We start from the raw sequence: 27,401 nt of genomic DNA on the forward strand, positions 1-27,401 counted from the left end.
GCACTTTAAAGAATACAGAAGGATTAAGGGGGGAGGGGGTTCTGGTTGCTCACTGTTTTGGGTGTGTAAGTAAGTATCTGTGTTTGTTTTAACTGGGCAGTTCCTCAAAGTGGGTTAGCTTGGCATCTCACTCCTAAGCCAGGGTATATGATGATCTCAGTCTTTCAAATTTACTGGTCTTGCTTGCTATAGAACTTGCATTATGCCAAGGAGAGTTGCTGTCTGGAGTTAAGATCTAACACATATAGGCAACCTATCCAGGCATGCATGGAAATTCCTTTTTATCACACCTGTGGCACATATTTTTCTGCTAATGATATTGGGAAGTTGGAGAAGGCTTGAGAAAGACCAGGGACACCGGACGATCATCAATAGTATTGTTGTTGCATACAAGGCTTGACACGGCACCGTGTTTCGGCACCAAGTGCCTGCCTCAGGGGTCTACAGAACATTAAACATAAATAGAATTAAAACATAAAGATATAAAATTATGTAAAAAAATTGTAAAATGAATACAGTTAGATAAAATAAACAATATATTGATTGTGTATCTAAATATACAGATTTGATGAAAATATACATGTAAGTAAAAATATAAGTTAATAAAAATAATAATCCAAAGAGGACATGATTGAACATATACCTCCAGATAAACATATTGGTACATAAAATGATGCAAGAAGGTCATAGTGAAACCTATCTATAAATGGTAATACCATGATAAAATATACATTTATCAATAAGTATAAGTATCATGTCAGAATGTTAAATTAGAAATCATAAAAGCATGAAAACAAATGTTGGTAAGTTATATAGTATATTATTAAACCAGGTGATGATTGTATATATGGGGAAATGAAATGAAAGGATGAATGAGTGAATGAATGAATTAACAAATGAGAGCAAAAATGTAGATGGTTGAAAATAAATGTGTCTGCATGATTTTTATGTACCTGATTTAGCCAATCTTTACGTTGCTGACTTTGAATCCAGATTCCTTACAGACCGTCCATGTATCCGTTATATCAAGATCTATAAAAGATATATTGATGTTTTCGTACTATGGCAGGCGATGATGTAACTCTCAACAGCTTCTTTCTTTGGCTAAATCGATGTGATTCTAACCTCCAATTTAAGATTCAATGGGATCCTAACACCATCTCATGTTTAGACCTTTCTATTACCAAGACACCCTCTGGTTTCACCACAACTATTTATAAGAAACCTACAGACCGTAACGTGTTTCTCCACTGTGATAATTTTCATAATAGGAATCTCAAGAAAAACCTCCCCCTTTGTCAATTTTAAGGTTAAAACACATATGTTCTGAGCTAGAAGAATTCCATCAGCAATCACACGGCTTTAGCAGAACTTTCTACCAACAGATGATATCCTAAGGAAGATATATCGGCAGGTTTTGTAAAAGCATGTCAAATTAGTAGAAAGAATATTTTACCTCCCGTGGGAGGTGGTGGAGATGAAAACGGTAAAGGAATTCACCCGCTCCCGTGTCATTCTCTAGTACAAATGCTGCATGACCCAGGTAGCTGTACATCACACACTGGGGAGCAGATAAGTCAGAGGGAATAACACCACAAATTATTATCAGGTAAAAAGAGTGGAACTACCAGGCAGACTCGGAAGTCAAAGGAAGCAATGTTTTATTCAAAACCCGAAATGGCCTGTGTTTCAGCTGTTGCCCGCATCACGTATTGTGTTTGTGTGATATCGCCTGCATCACGTATTGTGTTTGTGTGACAGACCCCTGATGCAGTCGATAGCCAAAACACGGGCTGTGTCGGGTTTTGAATAAAACATTGCTTCCTTTGACTTCTGAGTCAGCTTGGTTGTTCCATCTATGGCCTGATATCACACGCTGGGAGCCAATGAGGGAGAGTGAGGAGGGAGCCAGGACTGTCCCCCCCTCCCTTATTGGCTCATAGCTTCGTGTTGTACAACCGTTGTGCCATGCAGCAGTTGTGCATCAGGAAGCTGGGAGCCAATGAGGGAGGGTGCTGGCTCCCTGCTCTTTTCTTTCCCGCATGATTATGCAGGTAACTGGAATATGCATTTATCTGACGTGCGCTTAATCAAACGTACATTAAAGTGATTTACAATAAAATGTCATAGGAAAAGGAAAGGGGGGAAGGAGGCCTAAGTAAAAATAATATATACTTATAGGTTCATCATAAAAATATACTGAATCAGTAAAGGTACGTATAAGCATGCAAGATCAGGACAACACTTGATAGCCATGGGGCCTAAGGAGAATGAAAAATTAACTTGGGAATGCTTGACTAAAATAATAGGGTACTGTGTAAAGCTCTGGTTTTGCATCTCAAAAAAGATATAGCGGAATCAGAAAAGGTACAGAGGAAGAGCAAGCAAATGAAATATGGTGAAATAACTCCCCTACAAAGAAAGGCTAAATAGGTTAGGGCTCTTCAGTTTGAAGAAGAGAGAGCTGAGAAGGGATATGGTAGAGGTGGGACTTGAAACTGCAAGACCAGTCCAAGCTTCCTGTTCCACGCAGCTCAAGTGGTGCAAATATGGAAGATGAACTGTTCTTGAGGCAGCTCTGCAAAACAAACAGTATTGAGAGGAGTGAAATCCTAGGCACTGAGGGTGTAATTTCTAGGTGCCATGATGACCTGTTGCCCTGGATTTGTCAAGTCCTATAATGGGGAACTAATGTTTAACCTTTCAAATTGTGGCCTAGGGGACATTCAATGAAATTAATAGCAGGGTTAAAATACATTGGAGAAAATATTTTTTTCATGCAATGCATAGTCAAGTTGTGAAATTTTTGCCAGAAGATATGGTTCAGGTATTTAGCATTACTGGACTTAAAAGGGATTTGGAAAATTCTAGGTGGTAAAGTCCATTAACAATAATTAGGTAGATTTGTGAAAGCCAATGCTTATCCCAGGGAATGAGTAGAAAGGCATAGATCTACACTTTGGGATTCTTCTTGGTGGCTTGAATTGGCCACTGGTAGAGACAGGATGTGAAACTTGGTGGACCTTTGGTGTGATCCAGAATAGCACATCTTATGTCAAGATTTTACATTTTGGATGCTTGTTTAGTTTTCAGTCGCCTTGGTTCCAGCTTTGTCAGCCTGATTGTATAATTGTTCCCTTGCACAGAAACCTGGTGTTCCCTTGGCCCGTGGTACTTTAGTTACGCACTGCTACAAAGACCTGGGGTTCCTGGACTTCATCTGCACTCTAGTGACAAAGGCTGTGAAGGTTGGTAACACATTTCTTTAGCTTCCCACAGGGTGGTGGCGTTGGAGTCGGTAAAAATATACCAACTCTGATTCCAGCTTCAAAATTAATAATTAATAAAATGTATATATTATTTTAAATCTGTTTTTATTGATGACAAATTCAGCAATCAAGAAAACAAGTATATACAACCAAAATCAGTGAAAACCATACACAAAAAAGTGTTTTTCAGTCATCCCAGATTTATGTTGTTTTTCCCGATCTTTCCATCCCTCATGGCCCCTTCCCCCTTCCCAATCCCAAACCTAACCCCTACTCAAACCCAAGAAAAATACTATCCCATGGGTTCTGACACATGAACACCCGCCTGCCCCACCCCCACCTTACCATGACTATCCCCAGGTAATTGTAAAAAAACAAAATATTGATCCATATATCCTGATCAAACTAAACAAGCTTATACAAGAAACATGAGTAAAATCCAGTATAGAAGTCCTAAGGTGCTCTGGCAAAATACACCAAAGAAAGCAAAGAACAAATGGTCCAAACCAATGAAAACTACTTGCAGAAAAAGCTATCTAAGTTCCCACACTGGGTGGGAGAGCTGGAATAAAAGTTTTCGCTGCCACCTCAGAGGTGAAAAAAATGGGTTTGACCATCATACAGAATCCGAAGTTGCGCTGGGTAAGGTAAGATGCACAAAATCTTCCGAACATAAAGTTCAGTTCATAGGGGAGCAAAAGCTTTTTGCTAAGCGCGCACTTTAGTAGTATAATCCTGGAAACAGAAGACTTTACGATTATCATAATCCAAACATTGGACCACCACACAAGGCTTGCCGGATAGCTCTCTTGTATGTCAGATGCTAAACACAAAACACAGCCATCCAAGTGCAAAGATTGGGGTAGCCAAGTCTCTAGGGCTTTCACCGAATCTTCATCCTTCAAGGACTCAAATGCCCACAGGCACAGGTTACTGCAGTGGGCTCTGCCCTCCATATTGTCCATCTTGTGTCCATCTACTGAGGCGAAGCTGATCCATATCACGTGATGCACTCTGAGCCCCAGCTTCCAGTGCTCCCATGTGATGTTGCTTCGCATCAAACTCTATCCATAATATCCAAATGTTCTTGAGCAGCCTTGATTCTGTCATGTAGTTGCTGTAGTTTGGCATCCAGAGCAGCTTCCACTGCATCCCACTCTTCTGACACAATCTCCTTAGACCATTCAGAACAACCAAAGGATCAAGCTGCTGTCTTGGCTTCAGCTCCTCCTGACTTCTCTGGAGCCCTGCAAGTTAATCTTGACACCATTGCAAAAGCAAAATCCTCAAAACCTTCTCCACTCAGCATGAAGGAAAGAAACTTTACTATTCATTTTTTGCAAGAAAAATATGCAGGATATGTGGTTTATGTGGTGAGGAGCCGAAGGAGCCGAGCCAGCAGCTTCTGCTCCTGTTCTAGATGTCATTTATCATTTTATACTTATATATATACATATCCTTGTCCTGTATCTAAAGTTATATAAGTACTTTAGATCCAAGAACAAAAAATTTAAAGCCTAATATCAGTAGGAGTTGGAAGACAGTAGAAAAATAGAGGAGTCAGAGTTGAATGTTTGGTGTACTGACTCCACAGTCCTGGCTTCCCAAATTTTTGTCTTGTTGAGATAAATTGTCAAACATTTGCACATACTCACTCTCCAGTTTATTTCATGCACATTCATTGTGACTACCCTAAAAACCTGACTGGCTGTGGGCTCACCAGGGCAAGCTGCTGGTCAGGGAACATTGATTTTATATTTTGGTTTTCCACAAATGGTTTATTTTTTTCTCTGTTCTTCAGTAAGATACTTATAAGGTTTCATTTTCAGAAGGTACACAACCTACATTTAAGGCATGGTGTATATATATACAGTGCACTCCATTTAAGTGCACGTCGGATAAGCACATGCTCTGTTTAACTGCATGCCGTACTTTGGTCCCGTTTTTGGCGCCATCAATTTCTATGGGGATAAACTTCGGTTTAGCACACCACTGATAAGTGCAAGATTCGCTTATATGCATGGTTTAAGACCGCTCCTCTGCAGGAAAGACTCCGTATAAGCATGCGCACGGAATATGGAAGCCGATTGGCGCGTGACAACCAACGAGATTTCAAATTTACCTCCCCTTTAACTGCCACAGGCAGAATAAGCGAAATAATTTTGTTAGTGTACACTGGAGTCGTCGTTGCGGCGGAACTGTAAGACTTTAACACTGGCTGAACGAATAGAAGTTCTTAAAAAATTAGAAAACAAACAAAGTCAAGCATCTATTGCTAAAGAATATGGTGTCAATCCCAGTCAAATTTCATGTATCTTGAAACAGAAATTCAATTTTGAAGCGCTGCGTACGACTAGTAGCGCTATAGAAATGATTTGTAGTAGTAGAAAGTGTAATGGAAATCAAGATCATTCTATATGTATATATATTGATTTTCCTTAATTTGCTATAGAGTTACATGCTGTAGAAAAATAGATCTGTGTCAGACTTTACTGCAGAATAATAATCACTCAGAAGGAAGGTCATATATATGTCATGCTTCTAATTAACTAAGCTTGTTAGTAAAGAGTAGGCCAGAATTACCTCAGGAGTTAGGAATGTTTTAATTAACTGAGAAGTCTGGCCTTATCTAAAAAGGCAGATGAAAAGACAGGAAAAAGGGAATCATCATATATATTTTTTCTCATTATGTTTTTCTTTTTCCTTGTTGCTTGTTAACCAGACCTACGCCTGGTGATCATGTGATAACAGTATTTTTGGCTATTTAAGGTTTCATTTTAATCATTATGACAAGACTGTGGACTGAGTTTTCCTTGTTCATTTAGTCTCCCTGAATACAGGATTGATTTACAAAATAAAGATCTTTATATATTTGAACCCAGAGTTTTGCGAGCTTCTTTGGTAAGAGGAAATTTTCCATAACATTTGGTCCTTCGCGCCGGAAACCAACACCCTTCCCTAGCTACAGGGTCGAGATTGAAACTGTGCACACGGACGGAGACTGTCCCTACAGAAAGTCCTCCGGTGACAATACCGCAAAAAGAGGCTGATCTTTCTGTGGCTCGGGAAGGTGATGGTTCCAATCCAAATTGAGACCGGAGACAGCTCACAGGATTCTGGGTAAGCCTGTGGGTTTTTGTTCTGTTTTTTGTTTTGTTGGCAGTTTTGTTTTGTGGGAAATGAATCAGGGATTCATTTAAGACAGTAGCCTGTGCAAGATGGCTACTGGAATAAATAACTCGGTGTACGCTTTAAAGCTGTAATAGGAGTCCAGACCGGGTTCTGGGGACCTTCCTTCATAGGAGTCTGGATCAAGCTCAGGGAGCCCGAGATTCTGGGAATTTTCCTTACAGCAGTCTAGACTAGAGTTCGGGGAACTCAGTGGTGTAATTTTTAAGAAAAAAAAACAGAGAAGGGGGAAATTAAGAGCATTTTTGTTGATTGTCCGGACAAAATGGGAAATTTGTGTTGTAAATTAGGATTTTGTAATTGTGCTGTTGTTCTAACTGCCATGCTAATTATGGCACAGCATTAACCGGTGATGCTAAATTTATGCATAAGTTGCATCCAGAAAATGTAAAATATTTGAGAAAATGGGAAAAGAGATTTGGATTTGATGGAAAATTGACAGTAAATTCTTGTGATGAATTGCTTAGGAACTTTGAAGCATATGAAAAGAGTTACAAAAGGAAACAGGGAAAAAATGGACTAGAACAAGCACAAAATTGGTATATGTAAGCATATACAAGAAATTGTGATATTAATAAAAAGAAACAGGTGGGGAGCTTGAAGCTAGATCAAGTTAACTTACTAGACAAAGAAGATGATTTGATAGTTTTAAGTAAAAAGAGGAAACTGCTCCCCCTGTTTTACACATACCCCAGAGTCCCACAGTACCAACCTGTCCCTCCCTATATCCTTCCCTGCCATCCCAGGCAAATTCACCTGATCATATTGCTGATCAGGTCTCCTGTCCCCCACCCTATCCAAAAGACAGTGGGTCACTCCCGTGCCCAATTACCTTGAAAAACCAGTCATCTCACAGCACCAGAAGTGGCCGAACATGGAGAAATGACTGGATGATTACATCTTCCCCCCGTGCATGAATTTCAAGAAATGTTCCCATTAATTGAAGTCCCAAACCCAAGGGCAGGGTGGAGCTAGGGTGGGGGCGGGGCTAGGATGGGGAGGGGCTAGGATGGGGGCCCCACCAAATTGGTCTGCACAGGGCCCCGCACTTGCTAAGACCAGCCCTGCCCAGAATAACATTAAAAAGGCCACTGATGGTATACCACATCCTAAATTAAAAATCACCGATTTTGAACAAATTAGGGGCCTGTACAATAGCTATAGGTTAAATGGCTATGAATTGGAAAGAGCACTACGGCAAGTAATGGGACCTGATTGGTGTGTAATGAGAGGGGGACTAGAATTCTAATGATGTAAATAATCAGGTTCTTCAGTTTGCTGATCCACTGCTGAACCAGAGATTAACTGAGCTGATGCAGAGAGCCCAGACAAGGTATCAGGCTAGGGCAAACTGGACACTCATAAACCAGTGTGTTCAGAAAGATGATGAAGATGTGGATCATTACTTCTCAAGACTTAAAGAAGTCTTTGATATACATAGTGGCATTGCAGTTCCCCCAAATGCTGATGCAGACACACCCTATGAACAGCAGCTGAAAAATGCCTTCTTAAAAGGCCGCCTTCCTCAAATCAGCAGCTTTATCACTAAACATATAATAACTCACCGCATGAGTAGACTGACACCTATTTTGGAATATGCCAGACATGCTGAGCAGCATTTTAAAAGTAAAAAGAAAGCTAGAAAGGTCCAGAGCCTTATTGTAGATGTGGAAACGGGGAATTTATGTGATAAGCAAAGGAGGATTTGAAAGAGGAAAGAATAGAGGAAGAGGGCATGGGAGGGGAAAGTCAGATAGAAGAGACCAGGGAAGTTGTTTTGTGTGTGGCAAAATGGGCCATTGGGCGAGAGAATGCAAAGAACGAAAGGGTGATACACCCCATTTTGAAGATAAAGAAACATGACTAGCTGACACAGTGGGAAGAGTAAGTGAAGAGAGGGATAAGGAAGAAATAGAATGTGAGGATGAATTAGCTGAATTAGATATCTTATTGGAGAATGAAGTGCTGCCTGAAATAACTCTTAAGGTAGGAGGGAAAGAAGTAACTTTCTTGTTCGATTCTGGGGCATGTTGAACTGTTATACATCCTGCTGATGTACCCTTTGTAAAACCCTCAAAAACCTTTGTGTATGTTAAAAATGCTAGTGGAACCTCACATAGAGAAGCTCTGTCAGAACCCATAGAGATGTGATGAAGAGAGCAGCCATAGGGAAAAATGTCAAGTTGTATTATCTTCATCCTGCCCATGTAACCTGTTAGGAAGAGATATGATGCAGGCCTTAGGCATCGCTGTAGTTCCCACTGAGAAAGGATTAAAGGCATACAGACTGGAAACTTGTTATGTTCAAGAAGCGAATGTTCCAGTTGGGATTATGCGAATTGGGGCATGAGGAATATGGGGTCCCCATCTCTCAATCCTTCCAATATCACCAAGTGTGAGATTTTATCTTTAGAAAGGCCAAAGGGGATCTGAGTTTAAATGAGATGCCTTTGCAAAGGGCAATGGTGAGTGGGAGGGGGGATTTCTAGGTTATGTTCTATCTAATGAAGTGGGAGCGGGCTAAAGGAGGGTCATATGAATTTCCAAAATGGGAGAAGATTTTTAAGTTATTACTTAAGGTCTCTGTTTCAAGTGCTTTAATGGAAAATGGGACAAGATCTTATACAATTGGTATTATACTCCCCAGCGATGGCATAAAATGTTTTCCTCGATGTCAGCTTTATGCTGGCATCAAATGTGGATTCGAGGGTGATATGTATCACATTTGGTGGACTTGTCCCACAGCTCAGGAATATTGGTCAAATATTTTAAGGTTGATTCATAGCCTCACCAAGCTTTCATACCCTTTGAAGATGGAACACTGTCTTCTACATGTAAAGCCAAGTGGAGTACAACCACACATCCATCATTTGATCACTTTTGTCTTTGTGGCTAGCAAAATGGTGCTGGCTGCGTCTTGGAAGCAGAGTACATTGCCAAGTCTTTCTGTGGTAGTGCGGAGATTGGACTGTATACATCTGATGTCTAAATTGACAGCCATGCGAACAGGACATTTGATATATCATAAAGTGTGGGACAGTTATGTGAAGTGGTCTTCCTGTCTGAACTCCTCCCTCCTTCTTACATGAGAGGTGTGGGGAGGGGGGAAGGGTTGTGGGCTTGGGTAGGGGGATTAAATGGAATAGTTCTAGTTACTGGCAGAAAGTTCATTATGTTAGTATGCTAATCTGTTTATAGTTGATGATGTGTCTAAAGTGGACTATGATATGCTGTGTTAAGTTGTATTTTCTTAATAAAAGGTATTTAAAAAAAATTTTTTCCCTTATATTCTTAGTTTCTCAGACCTGCATATGCTTTCTTTTATTTTAGTCGCGGCCGTCCTTAGGACTGCTTGGCTGGGAGTTTACCTTTTTTGGTGCACTTTTTTCAGCACAATCGAGTTTTTTGATTTAGCTAGGGTAGTCTTTCCTTTCATGTCATCGAAGACTCCCAGTGGCTTCAAATGGTGTTCTCGTTGCTACCTGACCATCTCGGGTACTGGTACCCATTCGTGGTGTATTCAGTGCCTTGGGCCCGACCACAGCCCAACTCGTTTTGCCCTTTGTGTTTGTATGGGGAAAAGGACTCAACTGGCTCGAGAAGCTGTCCAGATGTGGCTTTGGGTGCACTGTCACGGCATGTTTCTCCTAGCCACTTATCTGGGAGGCGTAAACAGCAGTCTAGCTGACCAGGGTAGGCAACCTCGCGAGTGGTCGCTGAATATGGGCATGGCCCGCGAAATCTTCCGAGTGCGGGGCACCCCCTCGGTGGATCTTCTTACCACTCAACTAAATCACAAGGTCCGAGGCTTCAGGCCAACAGCAGAGTAGCGTCAGATGCCTTTCTCCTACATTGGGGACAGGCCTTCTGTATGCGTATCCTCCCATACCTCTGGTGGGGAAGACTTTGCTGAAACTCAGGCAAGACCGCGGAACCATGATCCTTATTGTGCTGTCTTGGCCGCGTGGTTCCCTCTTCTTCTGGAATTGTCCTCCGAAGAACCGTGGAGATTGGAGTGTTTTCTGACCATCATTACTCAGAACGAGGAATCGCTTCTACATCCCAACCTCCAGCCTCTAGCTCTCACGGCCTGGATGTTGAGAGCATAGAATTCGCTCCCGAGTCTTGCTTGCCTCCAGGAAAGATTCCACTAAGAGGTGTTACTTTTTTAAATGGAAGAGGTTTGCCGTCTGGTATGACAGCAAGGCCATAGATCCCCTTTCTTGTCCTACACAGACCGTGCTTGAATACCTTCTACACTTATTAGAGTCTGGTCTCGAGACCAACTCCGTAAGTGTTCATCTTAGTGCAATTAGAGCTTATCATCAGCATGTAGAAGATAAGCCTATCTCTGGACAGCCTTTAGTTGTTCACTTCATGAGAGGTTTGCTCTTGTCAAAGCCCCCTGTCAAACCTCCAACAGTGTCATGGGATCTCAACGTCGTTCTCACCCAGCTGATGAAAGCTCCTTTTGAACCACTGAATTCCTGCCATCTGAAGTACTTGACCTGGAAGGTTGTTTTCTTGGTGGCTGTTACTTCAGCTCGTAGGGTCAGTGAGCTTCAGGCCTTAGTAGTGGATGCATCTTATACTAAGTTTCATCACAACAGAGTAGTCCTCTGCACGCACCCTGCCAAAGGTGGTGTTGGAGTTCCATCTGAACCAGCTGATTGTCTTGCCAACATTTTTTCCCCATCATGCCCACCCTGGTAAAAGCAGCTTGCACACCTTGGCCTTTTACATGGAGCTGACAAAGCACTTCAGACAGTCTGCCAAGGTGTTTGTTGCTTTTGATCCCAACAGGAGAGTAGTCGCCATCGGTAAATGCACCATTTCCAATTGGCTAGCAGATTGCATTTCCTTCGCTTATGCCCAAGCTGGGCTGACTCTGGAGGGCCATGTCACAGCTCATAATGTCAGAGCCATGGCTGCATTGGTGGCTCACTTAAAGTCAGCCTGCATTGAAGAGATTTGCAAAGCTGCGATGTGGTCTTCAGTCCACACATTCACATCTCATTACTGCCTTGGGCAGGATACCCGACACGACAGTCGGTTTGGGCATTCGGTGCTTCAGAATTTGTTTGGGGTTTAGAATCCAACTCCACCCCCCCAGGCCTGTTTTTATTCTGTTCCAGGCTGCCCTCTCAGTTAGTTGTATATAGTTTCTGGTTAATCTATGTTACGTTTGCGAGGCCCAATTGACCAACGGTTGTTGTTTTGAGTGAGCCTGGATGCTAGGGATACCACGCTTGTGAGGATTATACAGCCTGCTTGTCCTCGGAGAAAGCGAAGATACTTACCAGTATCAGGTATTCTTTGAGGACAGCAGGCTGATAATCCTCACAAACCCGCCCACCTCCCCTTGAAGTTGTCCCCTCAATCTCCCTTTTTTTACTCTTCACTTAACTGAGAAGCACGGAGGGCAGGAAGGCACTCTGCGCATGTGCAGTTGGATGTGTGGCGCGCTCAGAAGGCTCCAGCAAACGTTTTTGCTATTTCAAATGCCGGTTACCAGGCTGGCGCGGATTGCTGACCCACTTGTGAGGATTATCAGCCTGCTGTCTTCAGAGAATACCTGCTACAGGTAAGTATCTTCGCTTTCTGGGGGGGGGGGGGTTGGGGATTAAATATCTAGGGGTTTTTCTAAGTGCAGACCCTACTTGGTTATATAAAAAGAATATGTTTGATAAGTTGGAAGCCATTAAACAACTTTGCACTAGATGGAGGGATCTTCTGGTTAACTTCCTGGGCAGGGTGACCCTGCTTAAGATGGTACTCCTTCCAAAAGTGTTGTATCCTCTCCAGATGCTGCCATTGTGGGTTACCCCACAAGATGAGAGGCTTTATAGGTCTGTCGCTGGCTCCTTTATCTGGCATGGGAGACGCCCTTGTAATAGTTTTTCTGAGCTAATTCTGGATTGGAGTATGGGTGGGGTCCAATTACCTAATCTCTGGATGTACAACGTTTCTACGTTGATGAGGTGGATTCATGAACTTTTAACCCTATACTCTATGTTTGATCTTCAAGGCCCTGAAAGGAAATGGCCCTGAGTACCTGAAAAATAGGATGATTCTCTACACACCACCAAGGACACTAAGGTCCTCCCAAGTACTTTCACTAACCACACCCTCTCCAAAAGACATTACACGATGTGATACCCGCAAGCGAGCCTTCTCCGGAGTAGCCCCCACACTCTGGAATGCACTGCCTGAAAGGCTGCGCTTAACACAAGACTGTCTGTACTTCAGGAAGCAGGTGAAAGCTTGGCTCTTCAACCAGACCTTTAATGGAAGAAGTAACTAACTCGTTAGTCTCACTCACACACACAAGGAGTGACTCGGGCTGCATATACTGCAGCAGGACATGTTTATATACTCCTACCCTAGCTGAGATATTTAGCCATTTCTCTGACCTCATGTACAACTTTCTTTAAATCAATCACCTTACGTTCTAACTCTTCCTACTTTCTTATCTATCTGTATATTACATTTTTGCTTTACCCTTCACTATCAATTAAAATGTTCTGTTACGTATTGTGCTGACGTTCTAATTAGTATACCATGCCATACCATGCCTAAAGGAAAAGTCCATAGACCATTATTAAATGGAGTTGGGGAAAATCCACTATTTCTGGGATAAGCAGTATAAAATGTTTTGTACATTTTTGGGATATTGCCAGGTATTTGTGACCTGGATTGGCCACTGTTGGAAACAGGATGCTGGGCTTGATGAACCTTTTGTCTTTCCCAGTATGGCAATACTTATGTACTTATGTACATACTTTGTATTGTTTTTTTGAATATTTTTACTTCTGTAATTGTCTATAGCTCATGTTTGATCTATTTTTACTGTACACCGCCTTGAGTGAATTCCTTCAAAAAGGCGGTAAATAAATCCTAATAAAACCCACCAGGCCTTTTTTGCCCCTGGGAACTTTCAGAATGGCTGGTGTGCGCCTTATTCGGCTTTTAATGTAATCAGCAATACAGACTATTTTAAACTAGGGGGCACTTTAAAAGGTAACACATACTTACGGGCTTTGAGTAGAGCTTGGTTCTGGTGGAGACGAATACTGGGTGGGGCCCAGGGCGCTGACCCCTTTTTGTCACTGGGGGGAATGCTAATTTCCCGGCTGGATGGGTGCCTCCGCCTTTGGCGGAATGGGGACAATACATATTTGGGAGAGTTAGTCTATTAGAGATGATCATTTCCATCTTTTGATCAGCTCCAATGGGCTTGGGCCCTTCCCAATAAACATTTTTTTGCATTCTTACAAGCCCGACATTATTATCTATCCACGATACGGCAGCAGGGCCACATGATCTCTTTTACCAAATTGGACAAGGTGTTTCTGCAGCTGCCGCCTGCACTGAATAACATAGAGGCATATTTTCAAAGCACTTAACCTTACAAAGTTCCATAGAAACCTATGGAACTTTGGAAGGCTACGTGCTTTGAAAGTATGCCTCATAGTAACATAGTAGATGACGGCAGTGGTATCAAATTTGCAGGGACAATAGGGGAGCTCCCCGTTTAGACTCAGACTTGGGGATCCGATATGGCCCAGCCTGTCTCCGTTAAACACCTTCAGCGTTGCTTTGAGGCAGTTAAAGGCACCACCCCTATTGCCTTGCATCAAGTTATACAATTTAAGGTTTTACACAGAGTCCATATCACCAGACAGAAGGGGGCCCAGATGAGGCTGTGGGAAACCTCACAATGCTCTAGATGCCAGGTGAATGGTTTCATACTCTTCTATACTGCTTTCTGTAATGCACAGCTCTGCAGGGCTTTTGGTCAGCTGTAGTTGAAGATCTGGAGCAAGTGCTTCAATTAAGTCTTGAATGGTCTTATTGTGTGCTGCTGATGGGGAATGATCTGTCTCTGAGGGAACAAGGGCTCACGGATTCTCAATGTCAGTTTGTTTTACTGGCTGTACTGTTGGCTAAGAAATGTATCTTACATGTCTGAGTAACTCTGGAGGCAACCTCACCTGCTGCATGGATAAACTTGACGAATGAGATGGTGTCTTGAATTGCTTCTCAGTATAGGCCTCTATTCCTCCAGGTCATCGACAATTTTGTGAACTGTGGAAAAGGTTTTTAGAATTTCATATGCCCTATGGGGAGTATCTTTCTTCTCAGTGTTGTATAAAGAAGCCTGGGGGAAGGGGGGGGGAGATAGATTGGTTTGGGAGGTGGGGTGATGCTGCTTTTAACTCCTAACCCTTATTCACTTGTTCAGAACCCTTATTTTATCATCCTCACTTTAATAGTCCCTTATCTCTTGTTTGTCCTAATTAGATTGTAAGCTCTGTCGAGCAGGGACTGTCTCTTCATGTTCAAGTGTACAGCGCTTTGTACATCTAGTAGCGCTTTAGAAATGATAAGTAGTAGTAGGGTGGTGGTGTATGTGAGTTCTTATTTTAAAAATCCCACCGGTGGACCCTGTAGGGCTATAAGGACATAGACTGTGCTTTGCTGGTTATCCTGATGATGATACCCAGTTTTGGTTTGTTTTGACAGTGTAACTAATATTTGTACCAGTATGGTGCTTTGCACTGTGATATCGGTGGAGGAGTGGCCTAGTGGTTGGTGTGGTGGACTTTGGTCCTGGGGAACTGGGTTCGATTCCCACTGCAGGCACAGGCAGCTCCTTGTGACTCTGGGCAAGTCACTTAACCCTCCATTGCCCCAGGTACAAATAAGAACCTGTATACAATATGTAAGCCGCATTGAACCTGCTATGAGTGGGAAAGCGCGGGGTACAAATGTAACAAAAAAAAAAAAAAAAAAGAGAACCCTTTTATGGCACGAGCAGTGAAGGACCAAACGGGTTGAATCAAAAACTTGAGTGGAATAGTTTCTACTAAAGAGATTATAGTAATATTGAGAGTTAGTCCACAAGTAGAATAGAAGAGTTTCTAGTAGAGATAAAAAGGTAATACCATACATGTACTGCACACAGGATGTGACATCATATCATGGATCTATTTAAGCCAAGGAGTTTTGCTAACAGGAGATGGCATGATGTCACAAGGCTGAAACGGGTCTCCACCCATGGAGGTTTTAATTCTCCCCAAGGAGGTTTTATGACAGGAGGTGGCATGAACCTATTTTGCCCATTATATGGGCTGAAGCCAGTGGGGGAACTTGCCGCTGTCTTTGTCCAACACAATAGCAAATGCGATTGAAAACATTGTTGTCTGTTAGGAGGGGATCGGGGAGGGGGTCTAGGGAGTTTTTGAGGGGTCTGTGAAGGGGGAGGGGGGGAGGAAGGCAAACGAGCTGCTGCTCACACTTCTGCAGTTACTGAGCCTATTGGCTTCAGCCCACATAATGGGCCAGATAGGTTCATGCCGTTTCCTGTTATCAAACCTCCTTGATTTAAACACTTCAAATGCCCCACTTCTATATTTTGAAAGGAAGCTGACGTTTTGAAGTGGTGCAATTTTTGAGTGAACAGTAAGTTTGGCGCACTTAGAGACTCATTTTCAAAGCACATAGACTTATAAAGTTACATATGTTAATATCCTGCTTATAATCGAAAGAGAAAAACACCTATATTGCGACCCAAATCGGGAGATAGGCGTTTTTCTCCCGTGGGCGCCAAAATTGGTATAATTGAAAGCCGATTTTGGGCGTTTCCAACTGCAATCCGTCACGGAAACGGGTAAAGTTGACAGGGGCGTGTCGGAGGCGTGGTGAAGGTGGAACTGGGGTGTGGTTATCGGCCGAGGAGAGATGGGCATCTTTAGCTGATAATCGGGAAAAAAAAAAAGGCGTTTTGACCGCGATTTTGGGTCACTTTGGACCCTTTTTTTCCACAAACAAGCCCCAAAAAAGTGCCCCAGCTGCCCAGATGACCACCGGAGGGAATCGGGGATGACCTCCCCGGACTCCCCCAGTGGTCACTAGCCCCCTCCCACCAAAACAAACCCACTTTAATAACTTTTTTTTCCAGCCTCTATGCCAGCCTCAAATGCTGTACCCACCTCTATGACAGCAGAATGTGTTCTATCCTGTGACAGCCTTTCCCTGGTTCTGATGTGGCTCTCTGGTGAGTGTGACAACTTTTCTGTTATGCGCACTGCAGAGTCACATCAGCAATGCATTGTGGTGGGTGTAGGGTATTTGGCTCCGTGATTCCACTAGCTTGTGGCAAATGCTCACGGTAGTTGGTAGGCTCTACTCCCATGGTGCTTTTCCCCCTGCTTACTGGGTCAGAGTGTGCTCTGTTTTGTTTCCGGTAGTCCATGAGGTAGTGGCCATTTTTGTAAGCCAGTTTTAGATCCCTTTCACGTGTTAGCCACATTACAGAACTTAGTTCTTACCTTGAATGTGGCTGAAAGAGGGCATTGTACACCATTCTGCCAGCTCTGACCTACTGCTAATCTCAGTACCAGGGAGACTCGTTGCCAGTGGGGCACAACCTCTGATCTGCAGTTAACTGTGAGTAAGCGTGCTTATTCCAATAAAGGACGTTTTCGGAGAGATTAGTCTTCAGGTGTCAACTGGTGTGCCAATGTTATATAGAAGCAACAAGTCCTAGAGGCCTGCATGTATGCAGGTCCCTGGAGCACTTTTAGTGGGTACCGCAGTGCACTTCAGCCAGGTGGACCCAGGCCCATCCCCCCCTACCTGTAACACTTGTGCTGGTAAATGGAAGGTCTCCAAAACCCACAGTATCCACATGTAGGTGCCCCCTTCACCCCTAAGAGCTATGGTAGTGTTGTACATTTGTGGGTAGTGGGTTTTGGGGGAGGGGGGTTGGGTGCTCAGCACCCGTGGTAAGGGAGCTGTGCATGTGGGAGCGTTGTCTGAAGTCCACCGCACTGACCTCTAGGGTGCCCAGTTGGTGTCCTGGCATGTCAGGGGGGCGAGTGTACTACGAATTGTGGCCCCTCCCACGACCAAATGGCTCGGATTAGGACGTTTTTGAGCTGGGCGTTTTTGGTTTCCATTATCGCTAAAAAAAACAAATGCCTATCTGAAAAACGTCCATTTTTTCGAAAATACGGTCTGTACCGCCTCTTCACGTACCCGTTTTCGGACATAGACGCCCATGGAGATAGGCGTTCGCGTTCGATTATGCCCCCACATGTAACTTTGCAAGTCTTTGTGTTTTGAAAATGAAATGGTTAAGCAAGAAGTTAGTGCTATGTTGTTGTTTGGTTTTTTTTTTCATTCAGTGAATGCAGTGATTGCTAAGATTGGTCTCTGCAATCCTTCAAGCAGCATTACAGTGAAATTGCTGTCCAGCATTGGTGGGATCAAGTTTTCAGTTAAAGCAGAGTAGTTATATTTCTGTTTCTAATCATTTCACTGTAATTTCTGCATTGCACAGATCTGAGTGTGAATCATTCATGTTTTTTTTAATGCATATGAAATAATTGCCCATAAAGCCTCATAAAATGTACTGCTGGGGGGCGGCTCTGAGGCTTTTTCCTCTGTTTTAATGTTTAATTTTCACTTTAGCTCTGTATCTGCGTTGTGGTATTCAGAATAATGATTATGGGTAAATTGATAGGTTCTGTCTAGCTTGCTTTTTGATGATATTGGGAAAGTTTTGTTGGTAGACAGTTTATTTAATCTTTCGCTTTCTCTGTAGTTGTTATATTACAAAGTTTGTAAGTGTGTTTGATATCATGAGGTTTTTAGTGAGGATGATATAATGTGAAGAGAGGAACCATGAAGAAAAACTTATGCTGGAATTCTGCCATATTTTGTTACAACAGCACTAGAGTGGAAGACGCCACACAATGTCCACTGAATCAAGCCAAAAGTTTATTGTCCAGAAATACTGGAAAAAAACTGGCAAACTGACCCAACACAGGCCGTGTTTCGGCAATCCAGCCTTTATCGGGGGTCCTTATTAATCAGCTGTAAACAACTTACACTGTAAAATCAGGATGTGTGTGTGTGTTTTTTTTTAACTTAAACATAAAAGATAATACTGGCAGCAAACCACGTCTCATCAGAGATCGCGATTTGCTGCTAGTATTATCTTTTATATTCGTTTAAGCTTTTTAAAAAAAAAGCACATTCTGATTTTACAGTGCATGTTCTATATAGCTGATTAATAAGGATCCCCGATGGATTGCCAAAACACAGCCTCTGTTGGGTCAGTTTGCCAGCTTTTTCCTGTATTTCTGGACAATAATTTTTGGCTTGATTCAGTGGACATTGTGGGTGTCTTCCACTCTTGTGTTGTTGCTGTGCATTTTTGTGGAAGATTTTTTTTCCATCTTTTTGTATTTTGTTACCAGCCCTGGTTTGTAGAGGAGGAATTTTGTTTTTCACTCAACAAATAGTTAAGCTCTGGAACTCGTTACCAGAGGATGTGCTAACAGCAGTTACTGTATCTGGGTTTGAAAAAAGGTTTGGACAATTTCCTGGAGGAAAAGTCCATAGTCTGCTATTGAGATAGAAATGGGGAAAGCTACTGCTATCCCTGGGATTGATAGCATGGAATCTTCTTACTATTTGGAATTCTACCAGGTACTTGTGACCTGGATTGGCTGCTGCTAGAAGCTGGACCATCAGTCTGTCCCAGTATGACTATTTTTACGTTCTTATGATTTTGTTCTCTTATGTAATTTCTGCCTCTTTCTCTCAGGCTTTTGCAGAATACCCTGGCAGTGTGCCACAACTAAGGGTTCTTTTTTCCTTTTACGCCTCCACCATTGTGGCCACCATAGATGCAGCAGAGAAGATCTCAGATTCCCTGATTGCCAAATTGCTTCCCTATATCCAGAAGGTACTTTTCATTTTGTTAATGTGGCCTGCAGTGTGCCCATGATCTCTTTCACTATCACTGTCATTTCAACCTATTTGGTAGCACAGAAAAGGAAACAGTATCACAAATAGCAGATTACCAAGGTGCATTATTAGGATCCAAATATAAATTGATAATTAAAACTTTAATTCCAAAATAAGATAGACATATTAACATTCAGATCATAAAACCCAACATGACCATATTTTATCAAAACCTGCATCAGGGTAACTGTGAAAGATACTGTGTCCTTGGTTGTCATATGTATTCTCTGAGGACAAGCAGTCCTTTTTATTCTCACAGATGGGCGACGTCATCTGACAGAACTTGGTGCAGACGCTGACTAGCTGTGAGTAGAATTTTCTAGTAGCATTCCACCGCGCATGTGCGGGTGCCTTTCTGCCTGACGAGCAAATGTAGGTCTGTCAGTCTTAGTTTTTCTGTGGAGCTGAGAGGAAGTATCTTCTCAATGCGGCGTGACTCTTCGTGTTTTTGGTGCCCTCCCGTGAGGTCCCTTCATTATTTTTATTTTCCATTTTTCTTCATATTTTTATTTTGTTCTTCCCCTTAGTTCTTAGTTTTTTCTGCCTTTTTAAGTTTTCTTTATTTTTTCAAGACCGGCTAGGCCAATTAGTTCAGCTGGAGCCTTGACCTCTATTTGGCCATTGCCCCTTTTTTGGTCAAAATTGAGGAGTTTAATTTGGCCTCCGTTCTTTTTTCGATGTCGTAGAAGTCCCCTGGTTGGTTCAAGAGCTGTGCCAAGTGTAATCAGGTGATTTCCATTATGGACCCGCACTCATGGTGCATTGGGTGGATTGGGCCTGATAATGACCCTAATATTTGCTCTCTTTGTTAAGGGTGCAGAGAGTGTGGCCGGCCCAACAGGACAAACTTTTTGGATCCTTGAAGTACGGTCCATCGACCTCGATGGCTGCACAGGCATCAACATCCACTCGGAGTGCAGCGGCATTGAGAAGGTCTCTACCTCTCTTGACATTGGGCGCTGATAACAGGCCCCAGGACCAGTTAGCATTGGGCCCGACACCGAGGGGGTGCTTGGATTCAGCATCATCCTCATTGGCACCGAAGGACCATAATATAGTTCATTGGTCCTGCTCAGCGCATGGTGCCGGGAGCACTGGGGCATTGGCATCGCTGGTACCATCAAAGGTGCTTTTGTGTCAGCTGCGGATCAGTCCCAGCATTCTCCTGAGGCACCTCATGTGTCTGTGCAGACTTCCTCGGCACCAGCACCTCGAAGGGTGTCAACATGACTCATTTGGTACTGCTCTCGATGTCGAGGGAGGAAGCTTCACTGGAGTTGGACAGTAGGGCTGTGTCTTGGCACTCTTCGGAGCGTGGACAGGTTTCCACTAGGCTGAGTCAGGCACTCCTCAAAACCCACTATGGTTATGGGTGAAGAGTCTGACTAGGACCAATCATGGGATTGAGAGGAAGACCCATGTTACTTCTCAGAGGAGGAGTCATATGGCGTTCCCTCAGGTCTCTCTCTCACCAGGTTCGTAAGGGAAATGCCTTCAGCCATACCATTTTAGTTGCAAACAGAGGAAGAGCCCAGAATGGAAATGTTGACCGTCCTGGACCAAGTGTCTCCACCTAAGGAAGAGGTCACAGTACCATTGCAACTTATCCTTAGAGATGTACTGACGAGGAACCTAGGAATCTCCCCTCTCAGTACAGGTCACTCCAAAGAAGGTGGATACCCAGTATCTAATCCAGAAGGCTCCCAGATTCGACAAAGCCCATTTGACTTACCATTCCCTGGTGGTCAAATCTGCCTTCAAGCAGATTAGAAGCTCCAGGACTCATGTCTCGACTCCCCCAGGTAGAGAGGGCCGGACTCTAGATTCATTTGGGGGGAAATCTTAGAAGGCCTCGGTGCTCATTGCCCGCATCCAGTCCTACTAGCCCTACATGAGCCTGTATTGAACAGCTTCTGGTCTGCAGTGGAGGAGTAGCCTAATGGTTAGTGCAGTGGGCTTTGATCCTGGCAACCTGCGTTCAATTCCAACTGTAGCTCCTTGTGACCTCGAGCAAGTCACTTAACCCTCCATTGCCCCAGGTACCAAAAAAAACTTAGATTGTGGGCCCTATAGGGATAGAGAAAGTACCTGCATATAATGTGTACAGCGCTGCATACATCTAGTAGCTCTATAGAAATGATTAGTAGTAGCAGTACACTTAGTCTTGTGGATTCTATCCCTCAGGAGTAGACCAGTTGGCCAAGAAGCAGCTGGAGAGCAGAATGTATCTGGCCCAGGGGCGCATACGATTCTTTTGACATAGCGTCCAGAATCTCCGCCATGGATGTGGAGGTGTGCAACCTCTCTTGGCTATGTGTCTCTGACCTGGAACCAGGGATTCAGGAGAGGCTAGTCGACATTTCAAGCCAAGGGGACAACTTATTTGAAGATAAAGTAGAAGAGATCGCTGAACTCATCAAGAAAACATACAGATACTATCCAGACTCTCTTGGCACCCTCCAGCTGCCACCTCCTTCTCATTGAGGTTTTTCAGTGGGCTTAGGTGATGACCCTACTACTCCCAAAGGTGTAGGTTCCCACTGACTTCCTGCTTTGCCCCACAGTCCCAAGGCCAGCGTCCCTGGGCCCGTCAACCTCGTCCCCAAAAGACCCAGTTGACTCCCCAGTCAAAGCAAGGGGCAAGCTTTTGACTGACTCCAGACGAGTACAGCCACATTCCAAGTATCAGTCACGGACGACTTACTGGTAGGGGGAGATGCTGAACTTTTTCCATGTAAGGTGGCCCCTTCTAACCTCCGACCAGTGGGTTCTTCAAATAGTCCATCTCTGTTATTCCCTACATTGGCGTGAAAGCCCACCAAATTGCCCATCGAGAGCATCATCGCTCAACTCTTAGCACAAGCAGATAGTTGTAGAGGAAATCTCAGCCCTTCTCCAGGCCAGTGAGGTCAAACCACTGCCACCAGGGGAAGAAGGGAAGGGATTCTATTCCAGCTACTTCCTTGTGCCCAAGAAAATGGGGGGATGATGTCCCATCCTAGACCTAAGGGCCCTAAACAAATTCATGGTCAAGGAAAAGTTCAGGATGCTTTCCCTGTGCACTCTCTTACCCATGATTCAGGCAAACGATTGGCTATGCTCTCTGGACTTAAAGGATCCCTATACCCACATTTGAATACTCCCTAGTCACCGGAGGTATTTCAGGTTTCAAATAGGGAAACACCACTGTTGGTATCGCGTTCTTCTCTTTGGCCTTGCTTCAGCTCCCCAGAGTGTTCATCAAATGTCTAGTGGTTGTAGCAGCGTACTACGTAGACTGGGAGTGTATGAGTTTCCCTATCTGGACAGTTGGCTGGTGAAGAGCGCACATGAGGAAGGGGCAAGAGAGCCAATGCGCCTAACTATTTGGGTGTTGGAGCTACTAGGGTTTGTCCATCTTCTCCCAGTCCAGCGATTGGAATTCATTGGAACCCTGCTTGATACATTGCAGGCTTGGGCTTTTCTCCTGCAAGCGACAGAAGAGACTTTATTGACTCTGATCTCACAGGTCAGAGTTCGGCAGATGTTGAGATTGATGGGCCACGTGGCCTCAACGGTGCATGTCACACCTATGGCACATTTCCATTTGAGAGCAGCCCAGTGGAGCTTAGCTTCTCAGTGGTCTCAGACAACTGGGACCCTAACTGATGTCATCCAAATTCCTTCAGAACTCATTCCCTGCTCTGGTAGATAATTCGGACAAATTTTAATGTGGGACTCCCATTCCAGATTTCACCTCCTCAGAAGATGCTAACAATGGATGCATCCAACCTGGGATGGGGAGCTCGTGTGGGTGTACTTCACACCCAGGGCACTTGGTCAGCTCAGGAAACAGATCTTTACATCAACCTCCTCAAGCTTAGGGCCATTTGGAATGCTCTAAAAGCTTTCAGAGATCAGCTACAGAACCAAATTATTCTGATCCAAACAGACAACAGGTTGCAGTGTTCCATGTGATCAAGCAGAGGGGTATGGGATCCTATCATTTGTGTCAGGAAGCAATGGGGATGTGGCAGTGGGCCCTCCTGCATGGGATGGAACTTCGAGCCACATATCTACCAGGAAAAGACAACTGCCTGGCAGACAGAATGAGCAGGATTCTGCAACCACATGAGTGGACTCTCATTATGGGCATAGCCTGCAAGATCTATTGAGAGTGGGGCACACCCTCAGTGAATCTTTTTGCCACTCATCTCAACAGCAAGGTTCCTCAGTTCTCCAGGCTCAGATCACACAGCAGACTAGTGTCAGATGCCTTTCTCCTGCATTGGGGGGAAGGCACGCTGTATGTGTATCTTCCAATTCCTCTTCAGCAGGACCGTGGAACTAAGATCCTCATTGTGCCTTATTGGCCATGGCAGAGCTGATCTGAGGAGATTGGAGTGCTTTTGACTCTCATCGCGCAGAACGAAGGGTCTCTGTATCTCAACCTCCAATCCCTAGCCCTTGTGGCTTGAATGTCAAGGGCGTAGAATTTGAGTCCTTGAGTCTGTCGGAGGGTGTTTCTTGCATCTTGCTGGCTTCCAGGAAAGATTCCACTAACTCTTTTAAGTGGAGAAGTTTTGCTGTCTGGTGTGAGGGTAAGGCTTTAGATCTCCTCACCTGCCCTACACAAAAAACTGCTTGAATACCTTCTGAGTTTGGTTTGAAAACCAACTCTGTTAGGGTTCACCACGGTGCAATTAGTGCTTATCACCGTTGTTTGCTTCATGTGACGTTTGTTATTAATGAAACCCCCTGTTTAAACCTCCAGCCGTGTTATGAGACCTCAATATTGTCCTCACCCAGCTAATGAAAGCTCCTTTTGAGCCACTTGATTCCTGTCATCTGTATTTGACCTGGAAAGTTGTAATTTTGGTGGCGGAAACTTCAGCTTGCAGTGCCAGTGAGCTTCAGGCCCTAGTATCTGATCCACCTTACACTAAATTTCACCATAATAGAGTAGTTCTCTGCACGCACCCTAAGTTTCTTCCTAAGGTAATGTCGGAGTACCATCTTAATCAGTCATTTGTTCTGCCAACGTTTTTCTTAAAACCACATTCCCTCAGAGAGTGGAACATCAGAGGAGTAGATGGGTCATAGTGGGCTCTGGTAGACTAAGATCTGTGATGCAGAAACACTCGCCCTCCCAACCTTTGCCCCTGTCAAATTCTTTTACAGCGTTGCATCATTATGATGGCAGAAAAAGAAGTACTGTGGAGGAACCAGAGGCAATGAAAGCAGCACAACCCTGAGAAAGGCAAGGACAAATAAAACTTGGGTATACATATAAAGTATCTTGTTGGGCAGACTGGATGGACCTTATAGGTCTTTATCTGCCGTCATTTACTATGTTACTGTGTTGTTATTCCTATCATGGCAAGAGTATACTGCATACCCTGGACTGTAACAGAGCCTTAGCCTTCTATTTGGAGCAGAGTAAAGCCCATAGACAGTCCACTTAGCTTTTTGTTTCTTTTGACCCAAATAGGATAGGGGTTGCCATTGGCAAATGCACAATTTCCAGTTGGCTAGCAGATTGCATTTCTTTTACCTATGCCCAGGCTGGGTTGACTTTAGAAAGTCATGTCAAGGCTCATAATGTCAGTGGCATTGCTACGCCGGTGGCCCACTTGAGATAGCCTCCATCGAGGAGATTTGCAATGCTATGACATGGTCATCTGTCCACACAGTCACATCACATTACCGTCTTGAGCAAGATACCCGATGTGACAACTAGTTTGGTCAGACAGTGCTGCACAATTTGTTTGGTGTCTAGAATCCAATTCCCCCCAGACCCACTTCTTTTCTGTTCCAGGCTGCGCCTCCACAACGTTTGTAAATAGTTTCAGGTTGATTGAGTTCAAGGTCTCAATGTTTTGAGTCCCTATTGTCCTAGCGTTGTTTTTGGTGAGCCTGGTAGCTAGGGATTCCCACCTGTGAGCTAAAGCCTGCTTGTCCTCGGAGAAAGCGAAGTTATTCACCTGCAGCAGATGTTCTCCACTTCCCCTCGGAGTTGAATTCTTTAGCTTATATACATAGTAACATAGTAAATGACGACAGGTAAAACCTGAACGGTCCATCCAGGCTGCCCAACAAGATAAACTCATTTTACATGGTATGTAATACTTTATATGTATACCCGAGTTTGATTTGTCCCTGCCTTCTCAGGGCACAGACCGTAAAAATCTGCTCAGTACTGTTCCTGTACTAAAAGTTCTGAAGCTAACGTCGAAGCCCCTTAAAATTTACACTCCAGCCCCTCCATATCTATTCAGTCACGATCATGGCACAGACCGTAGAAGTCCGCCCTGCACCAGTTTTACTCTCCAAATAACGGCATTGCCATCCAATCTCCGCTAAGATTCCATAGATCCATTCCTTTTAAACAGGATTCCTTTGTGTTTATCCCACGCATGTTTGAATTCCATTACTGTTTTCATCTCCACTACCTCCCGCGGGAGGGCATTCCACTTAACTACCACCCTTTCCTTGAAAAAATACTTCCTGACATTAGTCCTGAGTCTGCCCCCCTTCAACCTCAATTCATGTCCTGTAGTTCTACCACCTTCCCGTCTCCAAAAAAGGTTCATTTGCGGATTAATACCTTTCAAATATTTGAACATCTGTATCATGTCACCCCTGTTTCTCCTTTCCTCCAAGGTATACATGTTCAGGTCTGCAAGTCTCTCGTACGTTTTGCAACGCAAATCCCATACCATTTTTGTAACCTTTCTTTGCATCGCTTCCAGTCTTTTTATATCTTTAGCAAGATACGGCCTCCAAAGCTGAGCACAATACTCCAAGTGGGGCCTCACCAACGACTTGTAGATGGGCATCAACGCCTCCTTTCTTCTGCTGGTTATGCCCCTCTCTACGCAGCCTAGCATTCTTCTGGCCACGGCCGTCGCCTTGTCACATTGTTTCTTCACCTTTAGATCCTCAGACACCAACACCCCAAGGTCTCTCTCGTGAGTCGAGCTTACTAATTTCTCCCCTCCTATTCGGTATCTCTCTTTTGGGTTTCTTCACCCCAAGTGCATCACTCTACACTTCTTAGCATTAAATTTTAACTGCCAGACCCTCAACCATTCTTCTAACGTTCGGCAATCCCTTCTCATTGTTTCTACTGCCCCCAGGATATCCACTCTATTGGCTATTTTTGTGTCATCCACAAAAAGGCACACCTTTCCTTCCAACCCTTCAGTAATATCTCCCACAAATATTAGAAAATATTAGAAAAGGCCCCAGCACCGACCCCTGAGGAACCCCACTGCTCACCATCCTTTCCTCCGAGCGGATTCCATTTACCACCACCCTCTGCCACCTGTCGGTCAACCAGTTTCCTATCCAGTTCACCACTTTTGATCCTAAGTTCAGCCCTTTCAACTTATTTATGAGTCTTCTTTGAGGGACCGTATCAAAGGCTTTGCTGAAATCCAAGTAGATTACATCTAGCGCACGGCTTTCATCTATTTCTTTTGTCACCCAGTCAAAGAAGTCAATGAGATTCGTTTGGCAGGATTTTCCTTTGGTAAAGCCATGTTGCCTCAGGTCCTGTAACCTGTTGTCTTAGGTCCTGTAACCTGTTGTCTTCTAGAATGTTAACTATCCTTTTTTTCAGCAGTGACTCCATTATTTTTCCTGCCACCAACTTGAGACTTACCGGTCTGTATATTCCCATTTCTTCCCTGTCTTCACTTTTGTGAAGAGGGATCACATCCACTCCTCTCCAATCTTGCGGAACCTCTCATGTCTCTAAAGATCTATTAAATCTTTAAGAGGTCCCGCCAGGACCTCCCTGAGCTCCCTCAGTATCCTGGGATGAATCCCATTCGGCCCCATACCTTTGTCCACCTTCAGATTCTCAAGCTGTTTATAAACTCTTTCTTCCGTAAACGGCGCAGTATCCACTCCATTCCCAGATATTCCTTCGGCAGCCAACCATGGTCCTTCACCAGGATTTTCCTCTGTGAACACCGAAGAGAAGTAATTGTTTAGCACATTTGCTTTATCCTCCTCACTTTCCACATAACTATTCTCATTATCTTTGTCTCACAATTCCATTCCTATCTCTTCTCCTTTCTCCAATATATCTGAAAAAGGTCTTGTCACCTCTCTTTACATCTTTAGCCATTTTTT

At 43.8% G+C, this 27,401-nt stretch overlaps 1 protein-coding gene across 1 annotated transcript in view; it reads left to right on the forward strand.

Moving 5' to 3' along the window:
* HEATR1 (HEAT repeat containing 1) overlaps positions 1-27,401 on the forward strand; it is a 275,600-nt gene that overhangs the window by 15,526 nt on the left and 232,673 nt on the right. The window contains 2 exon segments of the mRNA XM_030196518.1: positions 3,147-3,248; positions 19,078-19,218. Coding sequence (XP_030052378.1) covers positions 3,147-3,248; positions 19,078-19,218 — 243 coding nt within the window.

The sequence above is a fragment of the Microcaecilia unicolor genome, chromosome 3 (assembly GCF_901765095.1).
Source record: "Microcaecilia unicolor chromosome 3, aMicUni1.1, whole genome shotgun sequence".
NCBI classification, from domain to species: Eukaryota; Metazoa; Chordata; class Amphibia; order Gymnophiona; family Siphonopidae; genus Microcaecilia; species Microcaecilia unicolor.